This window comes from Pongo pygmaeus, chromosome 5, assembly GCF_028885625.2.
Source record: "Pongo pygmaeus isolate AG05252 chromosome 5, NHGRI_mPonPyg2-v2.0_pri, whole genome shotgun sequence".
NCBI classification, from domain to species: Eukaryota; Metazoa; Chordata; class Mammalia; order Primates; family Hominidae; genus Pongo; species Pongo pygmaeus.
In genome coordinates, this window is record NC_072378.2 from 108,824,309 (window position 1) to 108,836,874 (window position 12,566).

At 40.6% G+C, this 12,566-nt stretch overlaps 1 protein-coding gene across 8 annotated transcripts in view; it reads left to right on the plus strand.

The window, feature by feature from the left end:
* ARMC2 (armadillo repeat containing 2) overlaps positions 1–12,566 on the plus strand; it is a 125,789-nt gene that overhangs the window by 25,425 nt on the left and 87,798 nt on the right. For all 8 annotated transcript variants that reach the window (XM_054490012.2, XM_054490018.2, XM_054490017.2 and 5 more), the window contains one exon: positions 2,282–2,489. In XM_054490012.2, the coding sequence (XP_054345987.1) occupies positions 2,282–2,489 (208 nt within the window). The remainder of the gene's footprint in view (positions 1–2,281; positions 2,490–12,566) is intronic.

Sequence of the window (12,566 nt, forward strand, 5' to 3'; positions counted from 1 at the left end):
TCACACTGGGCTTCATTTATCTCTTTACACATCTGCCCCCTTTGTCTCCCCTGCTAGATAGAGCATCGTCATTAAGAAAAGTGTTTTTCTCTGTTTGTTGCCCAAGAGCCTGTTACACAGTGTGGTATATAACAGGTATCAAATAAATATTTGTGAACCTGAATTGGTCCTATGTGTTAAGGCTGCTGGGAGCTGTCTCCTTTTGAAGTTTACCCACGATCCATTACAAAATTCATATAATGTGCTGCAACTGTCTACCGAGAAGATACAGACCATAGTTACACATGCTCAGTTTCATCGAGGACATTCATCAGGAATGAGAGTGAGCCCCCCAGGGCAGCTCTTCGTTGTAGTAATAACTGACAAACTTACTCCAGTAGATTTGAAGATAGACAGGTATAGCTCCTTGACCTATAGGTATGGTTGGGTTTCCCTTCTAGAAGCTCCATGATGGCTGGGACTTGTTCACCATGGCTTCACCCGTGCAGTAAACAGCACCTGGCACATAGTTGTGGGTGCTTAATAAATATTCAGGGAGTGAATGAATGAGAGAAACAAATGCTAAAAGATAACGGTAGGCTAAAAATACTTTGTAATCGGAAACAGAATGTGTGCTTCATAATTCAGTAGTAAAGTCATTTAAGGTGGTGTGGTGATATGGAGAGAGCCCTAGCCCAGAAGTCAGGATTCTTGGGTTCCAATAATCATGACAATAACTTCTAGGTTTTGAGCATGCTAGCACCATGTAAGTCACTTTACTAGGCCACATCATTTAAAATCTCACCACATTCCCAAGAGGTGGGGACCATGGAAGGTGGTGTGAATTGAGCATCCACATCACAGAGTGGGTGCTCAGGGGGGCCTGCACTCGGACCCAAGTCTGAGCCAAAGCCTGTGTTCTTCCCACCCTGTGGTCCTGGCTCTCCCTGTGACCTTAGACAGGTCATTTAATCTTTGAGTTCTCAATTTTCTCATCTTAAAAAAAAAAAAGAAGCCTAGAATCTCTAAGGTTCCTTTCAGTTTTAAAATTTAGCATTTTGAAAGCAGGGAGTTTGGTCAGAGGGGTAGAACAGGTGGTTTTGTTGTTATTAGTTTTTATTGGTTTGTTGGTTTCTTAGTAAGTACAGAAAAGGAAAGGAAACCTTGAGTCATTTGGAAAAATCTTGCAAAACAGTAAGTATTTTTCTACATGAAGCTCATCCCCACCCCCGCACACTGTATTATGGGAGATTTACTCTCTTCCCCTTTAACAAAATGTTTTCTCACAGACTACAGCCTTGTAGCAGCATGGACAATAAACTATTCCTAATACCAATTTGCTGATAAGGGAAGTGTTATATTATTATATGTCTAAGAATCTGCAGTCATAAGCAAAAAGGATATCTTCTTGCAACTCTGTCTTATACCTCTTTAGAGGTATGTTTCAATGCCCTCTCCTTTCCATTGCAGAGTAGTGGTCTACTAGGCTAGGCCTCCACAATCCACCCCTCACCCCTCTAATCACCTCTCCTCCTCTTCACCTCCTTGCACACTGCATTCCTGCTATTCCTTGAGCACCCCAGGCACAGTGGGTGCTGAAGAGTCCCCCACTTCAGCCTACCTTAGAGCCTCCATACCAGCTGGTCTCTGTGCTGAAAATACTGGCCCTGGTGGCTGGATGCCTCACCCCATAAAGGGTTTGTCCTCCTTACCCTGCTGTACCCACCCTATTCCCAATCCCCTTGACCCTTCCCTACTTTTATACTTTGCTTTTTCTCCATAGCACTTATTATCTTATAACATGTCATATACCTTATTTATTATGGTTATTACTTATTTTCTGTTTATTAGGATGTAAGCCCTGTGAGATCAGGGATCTATTTTGATGCACACCAAGTGCCTAGGACAGTGTTTGACATGGGGGAGCCACTCAGTAAATATTTTTTGAATGAAAAATTATGTGATCAAATTCAGGAGGAAAAGCTGCTGTTATGGTACATGGAAGTACTTATGTGGACTAGGCAGTTTATGAGCCTGAAGTTGAGTGTTTGCCTTTAAGTAGACTCTAAGCTGGTAGAGGTAAGATTCTATACATTTTTACCTGCAGAATTGATGGTACCAGACTTAAGATACTGGTCTTGTGTATGCTCAGAAAGGCTTTGGCCATAAAATTCCAGACTTAATTATAAGCAATGTATAACTTTTAAATCATATAAATTCTTAGATTGAATAATAACATTGAAAGGTAGTGATTCCTAAAATAAGAATACTTCAACAAAACATTTTCTTGGTTATATTGCAGCAAAGAAGACAGTGGAATCCAAAGAAACAGTTATGATGGGGGACTCTATGGTGAAAATAAATGGGATTTATTTAACAAAATCAAATGCTATTTGCCACTTAAAGAGTCGCCCACTTCAGCTAACTGATGATGGAGGCTTCAGTGAAATAAAGGAGCAAGAAATGTTCAAAGGAACAACATCCTTATCATCTCATCTCAAGAGTGGAGGGTCAGTATTCTTTTTATTTAATTTTCTGGTCAGGATAATGATGTCATTTACTAGTTTCTTCTCTATTTTATATAGATGATTGGTTTGCTTTTTCTCTTTTATGTAAGCAAATTTTATGTTAAGGGTACATGAATAGGAGAGACTACTTCTCATGGCCAAATGGAGTTGATTTTATATGATTCCTTATATAATACTCAAGAACACTTTTATTCATGACTGTCAAAGTGCTGCTTCTGTAGGACTATCAGAATAACATTTAGTTGGACTATTTCAGCCATCCCTTGAGTGATGACTGATCATTCCGTTTGTATGTTATTTGGGATTCTTGCATGGCCTGGAATCTCCTATTATCTCCCTTTGGGTTAGTTCACAGTCCTTAACTCTACAAGAGTGGACACTTATTTTATTCTTCAGTAGATCTTGGATTAAATATTTATTTTGCAAACTAATGGCTAAAACAGAAGAGTCCTGTAGATTTCAGTTATCTGTGAGATCCCTCCATTGGCCCCTCATAAATGAATGATTGGGAATTACTTTATTTCATACCATGTTCCTGGATAGGGTTTCCTTGAGAATCAATCTTCCTACCATATTAAGGATCTGTGGAGAAATGCTTGCTGTTTGGACTGTGAATTCTTACCCTGGTGTTTTACTGAAGAAATCTTGAATAATTGGTGGCTGGAATGGGGGAAAGAGTGGAGAGAAAAGGCTCTGCTTTCCAGTCCCAGCCAGTAATGATGCTAAGAGAGGCAGAACGTCTTGAACTGGACAAGGTCACTCAGTTTAAGATATTTTTTTCTAGGACTTTCCATTGGGTCATCATGGATAACTGCCCGGTTCAGATTTGCTTAACAAGATTAAATTCCATGGGCCATTTTAAGATCAAGTATTTCTTACACTCATGTTAGATTTCGGGTCTGACTTTGGCTTGGACACGTGTAGCATGCTTAAAACTTTTCCCCCAAGTGGCTGCTTGCCAGCTTGTTTAGCTGAACCGACCTTGTCTGCTGACACAGCCTGAAGAGTGTCACACACACGGAATTTATATTAAGCAACCTAGTAGTCCTTGTAATGTCGTTTCACATTCAGAACATTTTTTTAAATTAAAGGAAAAATGAAATGTCTCCTTAAGTGGAAGAGAACGACTTCAAATTGGGACTTTGGGAGTTGAGTAGAAAACATCAAACTGGCCATTGCAGACAAATCGTTTCCAGTTGGTGAATAAGAATAGGCTGTGGACCTCAGAGCTTAAACATAAAAGGCAGCAGGAAAACTTGTGTTTCTTTCAGTACTGAAGTAAAAAGGAAACATTTATATTGCTGCATCCATCCTTACAGTAATGAAAGTTGACTAGAAAAACCAGACAAGAGCTATTTAATTTGTTTATTTGCAAACCTTCAGATGTGGCAGAATAATCTGGAAAGCCAGAGTTCATTATGTCTTCCTCATTCTGGGACAGCAGGGGCATTTTCAGTTATATATTTTATCCCACAAACAGCAAAAGACAAATCAGTTAGCACTTCTTCCTCACTGTCCAAAGTTATGAGGCATTGGCAACAGCACTAATTGTTTTCTTTGTGTTTTGTTAGGACGGCTTTTGCATCATATAAGGATTGTGTCTAAGTTGGGTTTGCAATGTAACCCTGGCAAGGTTAACTTTCAGTAACATTTTTGCTTTATGAATCTTTACCTCCTTTAATCGTTGGGTGGAATTTTGTTGGAGTGGTGCCAAAAAAAAAGTTTATGTAGTAGGATTAAAACAAACCAGAAAACAGAAACTCTTAGCAATTCTTTCATTAATGACATTAATGAATCAGTCTGGGACACTTGATAATTGTTTCTTATAAACATTTAAGTGACTAATTCCAAGAAATGATATTTGCTATGCAGTGGAGTATTCCCAGTTCTGATGGTAGAGCCCTTCCCTCAATTAACATTTTTTCATCTTTAGACCATAAAGTGGAAAATGAAGACTCTTGTCAGTGAGCTGGGCTGGCAGGAGCAGGGAGGGTTGAGAAGGAGTGTGTAAGTAGACCGTGGAAAGGGGACAGAGTGGGTGAGGACACATTCCCAGTGTGGGGGCCTTGCAGGCTTGTCCAGTGTGAGAGCGGCCACCTGTGTGGTGTGTGTTTATCTGGCTGGGAGAGGAAGGAGCATTTTGTTACCATGAAACTGCAGTAATTGTATACCCTCATTTAAAATATGGATAATTCAGATATGGGATGGAATGGAGTTCAACTTTATGCTGGTTATGGTGGAAAAAGGATTTGCTAAACAAAGTATCATTGTAAACAATATTTTAGAGGACTATTTAACTTTACAAAAGAGAACACACTCTCAAGCACTTACGGAACTGTCATCCTCAAACCTTGTGCCAGTTATGATAGTCTCCATATGCCCATTTAGGGATTCATTTAAGGTCTGACAGACTTGCTTCTCAGGAATACTTCACCATCACTTGCTTTGTATTACTATATGGATTGAAAGTAATGCAGCTGCCATTAACAAAATGTGTGTATGCTCCATCCGTCCATCCACCCATCAACCCATCTACCTATACACCCATCAACATATCTACCCATACATCCACCCACACACCCATTCATCCACCCATCCAACTGTCCATTCATCCATCCATCCACATACCCATCCACCTATCCATCTACCCATTCACCCACCTACTCATCCACTCATCTGCCCATCCATCCACACATCCATCTGTCTACCTACCCACCCATCCATCATCCATCCATCCATACATCTATATATCTACCCATCTATCCACCCATTCACCCATCCACCCACCTATCCACCCATCTATCTATCTACCCATCCACCCATCCATATATCTCCCCATCCATCCACCCATTCACCCATCCATCCACCTATCCACCCATCCATTCATCCATCCATCTACCCATCCACCCATCCATATATCTACCCATCCATCTACCCATGCACCTATCACCTACCCATCCACCTATCCACCCATCCATTCATCCATCCATATACCCATCTACCCATTCATCCACCCATCCACCTATCCATGTACCCATTCACCCATCCCCCATCCATCCACCCATTTATCCATTCATCCATCTATTCATTAACCTGTCCACCCACTCATCTACCCATCTATCATCCATCCACCCACCCACGCAGTCATCCATCTACTTATTCACCCACCTGTTCATCCACGTGTCCATCCATCCGTCCATCCATCCATCCATCCATCCATCCATCCATCCATCCATCCATCCATCCATTCATGGAATCTCTTTCAAAGCAGATGAATCTCTTTACCTGCTTAAAAAATCTGTTAAGGCTTTCCGTGTAAATGTTCAAACTGTCATGGTTTGGAAATGTGATCTTTAGGAGGAAAGCCCAAGAACAGCCAATTGTTATGGAGAGTCAGGGACTCTTCCTGAGGAGCCAGAATCTCTGGATTTAGATTTGGTCCTCTCTCAGCCACTTGATTTAGCTGTATTTGGCAAGTCTCTTAACACTTTCAGGGGCTCAGTTTTCTAATGTATAAAATGGAAATAACTCTACTCTTTTACTCCCATCTCCTTCTAGCCCTCACTGTAGGTTGTGGAATGATGACTAAGGCTTGAAAGCCTTACTAATAAACTATCAAGTGCTCTTAATATTGTTGGAATCAAAAATAAGAAAAGAGGGCTTCTGGTTAAAGGCACAAAGGCATTCTCCAGTAATCCAATGAAAGCAGCAAGGAATGAAAAACAGAGAAGTAAATTTCATCAATGAAACAAACAAAAAAAATGGCTATGACCCTGAACTACACAACATGAAGCAAACTTTACACTGCGGTATAGGCTTGATTTTTGTTGGTCTGTCTGGCAAACAGGCCGCCTCACATTGTGTAATAAATGCTGCTCAGTCCATAGTTGGAGAAGGGCTAGTCCTGTCTTCCCTGTGTCCCTCCCAGGGGTGGTTATGTGGCCCAAGGCTGGCTAATCAGAGTTCGCCAACCCCAGCTATAGCAGTTGATTCAGAGATGGGCACATGATCCAAGCCAGGCCAGTTGCATTCCTCCATGGGATTTTCACCAAGGCCTTTGGGGAAAGTGCTCTTTCTTCAGGTTCACAAACTATAAAGATGATGTGGTCTTGGAGCTGACAGTGGCCTTTTCACAGCCTTATGGAGAGAGATTCTGAGAGGGAAGTGGTACATAAACAGAAAGAGCAAAGAATGAAGATAATGATCAAGTTCAAGGATGATATATAAACCTCTAGATCCAGCTGTGCCTGAAGCCACCACATCAACATTGTAGAATACTGTTTTGTGAGCCAATGTGTTCCTTTTTCTTTCTCCTTCCTTCCTTTCTTTTTCTTTTCTTCTCTCCTTCCTTCCTTCCTTCCCCCTTCCCTCTCCCTCTCCTCCTTCCTTCCTTCCCCCTTTCCCTTCCCTTCCCTCTCCTTCCTTCCTTCCCTCCTTCCTTCCTTCCTTCCTCTCTTTCTTTCTTCCTGTGTTCCCTTTTCTCTTTTCTCCCTCCTTCCTTCCTTCTCTTTTCTTTTCTTTTTTTTTTTTTGACAGAGTCTAGCTCTGTCGTCAGGATGGACATCTTGGTTCACTGCAACCTCTGCCTCCCTGGTTCAAGCGATTCTCCTGCCTCAGCCTGCCCTGTAGCTGGGATTACAAGCATGTGTCACCGTGCCAAGCTAATTTTTGTATTTTTAGTAGAGATGAGGTTTCACCATGTTGGCCAGGATGGTCTTTATCTCCTGACCTTGTGATCTGCCCACCTTGGCCTCCCAAAGTGCTGAGATTATAGGCGTGAGCCACCGTGGCTGGCTTGCTTTCTTTTCTTTTCTTTTCTTTTTCTTTTTTTTTCTTTCTTTCTTTCCTTTCTTTCTTTCTTTCCTTTCTTTCTTTCTTTTCTTTCTTTCTTCCTTCCTTTCTTTCTTTCTGTCTGTCTTTCTCTTTCTTTTTTTCTTTCTTTCTTCTTTCTTTTCTTCTCTCTCTCTTTTCCCCTCCCCTCCTTCCCCTCCCTTCCTTCCTTCCTTCACTCCTTCCTTCCTTCCTTCTGACAGGGACAGTTTATGATACTTTAGATTAGGTTTTGTTACTTGGAACATTGCATTCATAAGAATCTAGTTAACATTCCAGGCCCTAAGAAGTCTAGATGATAACAAGGGGTAATTTGAAAGTGGACACATACCTTCTCAGACCTTGAGCAAGAAACAGATTTCACTGAAAGTGAGTCTCTTAGTTCAGAAAGGTGTACTCAATATTTAATTAAATATATGAGATCTAACGATGTAGGCAGGCTGCGGGAGCAGGGAGTATGCCCCGTGTAAGGACTCCATTCAAGATCCAGATCAAGAAGTGAGGGAGAAGGTGGAGCTGAGGATGACACACACTCCTGGTTACATGTGAGCCAGCTAGTTTGTGTGTGTGTGTGTTTTGGGGGAGGGGCTTGATACATTAGAATTTAAGGAACCCAGCATGTGAAAGGGCTTTTCCGTGCGTCACAGCGACCTGCTCCACACAAACCAAGGGAACATATACTCCCAGGTCAGCAAAGGTAATGGATTTGGTGATTGCAAGTTTAAGAAAACAGACTAAAGTTTAAGCTACAGAATACCCCCGTTCGCTCTCTCTATGGATCCTTATTCAGCGTCAATAAATACATGGCTCTGTTTAAAGATAAATACTATTAAGATAGGAACCAACGTGGGACTTGAGCTTAGATATGTATAAGGAACACAGCAAAAAAAAGATGAAGGAAGTGGATCACAGAAGGTATTACCCTCCAAAAACATGGAAAGAGTTCAAACAATTTTCCATAGACTCAGAGAAATTATAGATAATGTGATCATTCCCTTAAAAAAAAAAAAAGGGTTCAGGCGTGGTGGCTCATGCCTGTAATCCCAACACTTTGGGAGGCCGAGGCGGGCAGATCATGAGGTCAGGAGATTGAGACCATCCTGGCTAACATGGTGAAACCCTGTCTTTACTAAAAATACAAAAAAAATTAGCTGGGCATAGTGACAGTTGCCTGTAGTCCCAGCTACTCGGGAGGTTGAGGCAGGAGAATGGCGTGAACCTGGGAGGCAGAGCTTTCAGTGAGCCGAGATCATGTCACTGCACTCCAGCCTAGGCGATGGAGCGAGACTCCCTCTCAAAAAAAAAAAAAAGAAAAGAAAAAAGGAAAAAAGCACTGTTCTTTGGGTTATAAGAATTTAAATTAGAGATTATAGCCCACATTAGGAGATGAAAAATAAGCTTACAGTACGCAAAAAAGAAATGAAAGAAAAATGTATCAAGAGGAAAGCCACATTAGGAATAAAAAATTAGAATAATACAGGTGAAAATACAATAGGACGTGGTGGACAGGCTAGAAGAAATCTTACAAAAAGAAATGAATAATAAAGCTATGAAAATGATTATTGAGATAGATATAGAAGAATGAAACTTGTTTTCCTGAAGAAGGTAATTATCTTCCTTCACTTCCTCTGCTAACGCTATCTTACTGTGAATTGTCAGACACTTTTCTAAGTGCTTTACGTATATTAAGTCATTTAACATTCACAACAACTCATGAAGAATGGAAGAGATCAGAGCAGAAAGAAGAAGAAAAATATTAAGACATAACAGAAGAAAACTTTCTGAAACAAATACTTAAATCTGAAGCTCAAATGGACACATGGTATTCCAAGAAAAATTTGATATGGAATAATCCATACTAAGACATTTCCACCAGTGCTCAGCACTAGAACACTACCCAGTACATAGTACGCACTCAGTGAATAATTGTTGATTGGGCGGGCAAATGGAAAAAAGTTTCATATGGCCATCCCAGCTGAACAAACAAGTCACATAAAAGGAAAAGAAGGCAGGCTGGCCTCTGGTTTTCTTAAAGAATCACTCAGTGCCAGAAGGCAGTAATGTCTAGGAAGTCCTAAGTGTAATAAGGGGTAACTGAAGAATTGTATTGCCAGTCAAGTTGTACAGAAGCAACAGATAGACACTTTCAATATGAATGAACTGAGGGAATATACTACTTATGCACTTTCCAGAAAACTTGTAGACAACAAAATGATGAGTCAGAATTCAAAACCTAGAAATGAAGAAGCTATGGTAAAAGTATTCATGGTGAGTACAGTAATGATTTTGTTTTCGTATTGGCTTAAAACTAAACAACTCTGTTTATGGAACAGAAACCTTGACAATGTGGTAGTAATATAAATAACCAAAACCAGTACTTGGGAGGAAGTGTGAGTACTGATTTCTTTATTTTCATAATGGGGAATAGATTTGTCAGTAGCTAAGGTCTGAAATTGAAATATATAGTTGAAAAAATAATGATTTCAGCATCCTAATGTTTTTCATTACTTTTTTCTTAACTTTAGAGAGATCTTTTAGAAACTGTTCTCTCTTTGTGAAGACCCATTCATCTGAAGTTCTACAATTCCTTCAGTTTCACCTCAATTTCTGTTTCTTTGTTAAGTTCAAGCGAAGTTTATACTTAATGCTTTTTCACTACAATAACATGTATGGTATGATTCCATTTATATGTATCCATTTACCTGCCCTACCTCCTGCCCTTCTGTTCTTTCATTCTTCTATCTTTTCCTCTGAACATATGCAGAAATATGTCTGAAATAATGTTGCCCACATATTATGATGTTTATTTCTGGATGGTGGGATCCTGGATAATTTTTTAAAAATCTTCTTTGTACTTTATTATATTGCCTGGCTTTTAAAAAATAATAAATATATCATTTTTTCAAAAACAATGAAGTCATTATTCTTTTAAGATTTTAAGAGCAATGTGGCTGAGAAACTTTCCATTTGGAAAAGACAAAGACATTGGCCTGATTTTGTAGAGACCCTCCTTGTTTCTGTCTGATAAGCGTTTCCCAGTAAGCAAAGCCCTGTGCGAAGGGGTTGAGAGATAGAGGAGTGGACCCTGTCCATGAGGAGCTTACCAGTGTGTCAGGCCTTGCTTCTCAAGTATGGTCCCTGGACCAGCAGCAGCAGCATCCCCTGGGAGCCTGTTAGAAGTGTAAGTCCCCAGACTTATCAAATTAGAATCTGCATTTTTATAAGATCTCCAAGTGCTTTGAATGCACACACAAGGTCTAGAAGCACTGTTCAAAGATGAACTCAAATGCTGGAGGAATGAAAGGGGAACTGAAAGAAGGTATACTGAGAGTTTAGAGGTCAGAGCAGCTAATTCTGACTTGAGGATCAAGGGAAAATTCCTAGAGTAGTTGGGATTTGGGGGTGCATTTTGAAGGTTGATTTTCATGAGGGATGGAGCACTGTGTTCTTGGCTAAAGGAGCAGCATAAGCCAGAAGTGGGATTTGACGTGGCAGTGGCAGGAGGCATCCTGAGGCTGCAAGCCATAGTGCTGAGCAGCATGTCTGGAAGGGAAGTTAGGGACACATGACAGATGGCCTTCAATGCTACTCCCAGGTATGTGGGTCCATTGTTTAAATAAAGGTGCACCACTGAGGGGTGACTTTCGCTGTCAGTTATGTGAAGGACGAATGGGGAGAGGAGAGCCTGGGACAAAGGAAGCCATTGGGAAGCTGTTGTAGCAGTTCTAGCGTAAGGTGTGAAGGGAGCACGGCACCAGGGCATTCAGAATGGAAAGCAGAGATGGAACCCTGCATGGCACTGGTTAACACAGTAGCATGCTGCAGAAGAGGCCAGTCACAGCTGCTGCTCCCTGTACTGAACGAAGTCCTCATAGATGCAACACTGACAAGTTACAAGGGCTTTTCACATGCAGTGCCTTGAAACTGTGGGGCTTTGAATGTTAAGGGGAGTATGAAACCATGAGCCTTTAAGCTAAGGGAATTTAAGGTTAACTAAGTTAAGCTAACATGGATAGCTACAAAGCAATATATCTAATCGTGTATATATATATATATATATATATAAATTTAATAATAACCAGTTAGTGATTATTGAAAAAGGTGCCAAGGGGTGTGTGTGTGTGTGTGTGTGTATGTATTTTAGTCTTGTGCCCAAGCCAACACTATTAAGTACCTTGGAGGACTTTCTTAAAATTCTGATCTTACAGGCATCCCTTTAAAACCATGTCCTTTAATTTCAAGTATTTGTGTATAGCTGTTTAAGTAGAACGTTTAAGTTTAGTAATTAAGAAAAAGTGATAATCTGGCTGGATGCGGTAACTCACACCTGTGATCTCAGCACTTTGGGAGGCCGAGGTCAGGAATTCAAGACCAGCCTGCCCAACATGGTGAAATCCCATTTCTACCAAAACTGCAAAAAATTAGCTGGGTGTAGTCCGAGCTACTTGGGAGGCTGAGGCAGGAGAATTGCTTGAACCCAGGAAGCAAAGGTTGCAGTAAGCTGAGATCGCAGCCCTGCACTCCAGCCTGGGTGACAGAGTGAGACTCCATCGCAAAAATAAATAAATAAATAAATAAAAGAAAAAGTGATAATCTGTCTGGAAACTGTATATCTGGTGCTTTAGGCTATGAAACTTGCTGAGGGGACCCTCCCTCCATTGTCTACCCCTCTGTTGGCATTACCAGATTGCAGTCGAAGTATCGAAGAGACTATAAAGCAGAGTCAGCAAACTGAGACCCATGAGTTAAATCCAGCCCCATTGCCTGTTTTTGTAAATAAACTGTATTGGAACACAGCCACACTCATCATTTACCTGTTGTCCATGGCCATCTTCACACTGCAGCAAGAGTTGAGTACTTATGACAGAAACTGTGTGGCCACAAAGCCTAAAACATTTACTACCTGCCTTGAACCTACACAACTTGAATCTAGTTTGAAAAACAAAGTATCTTTTTCTTATGGCAAAGATAAGTTTAGTTCAAAAGTTGCTAAATTTTCTCTTATCCATAATCATCCTTTACAATTTCCTCACATCATTTTTTCCAAAATGGAAATAAATTTATTGACTTTTTAAACATTCCAAATCCTTCTATTTAATCTACTTCATAATACTTATTTAGTTATTCCTCCAAAGTAGGAATAAACAAACTACAGCCAGCCAGGTCCAGTGGCTCACACCTGTAGTCCCAGCACTTTGTGAGGCCAAGGTGGGCAAGTCATCTGTGGTT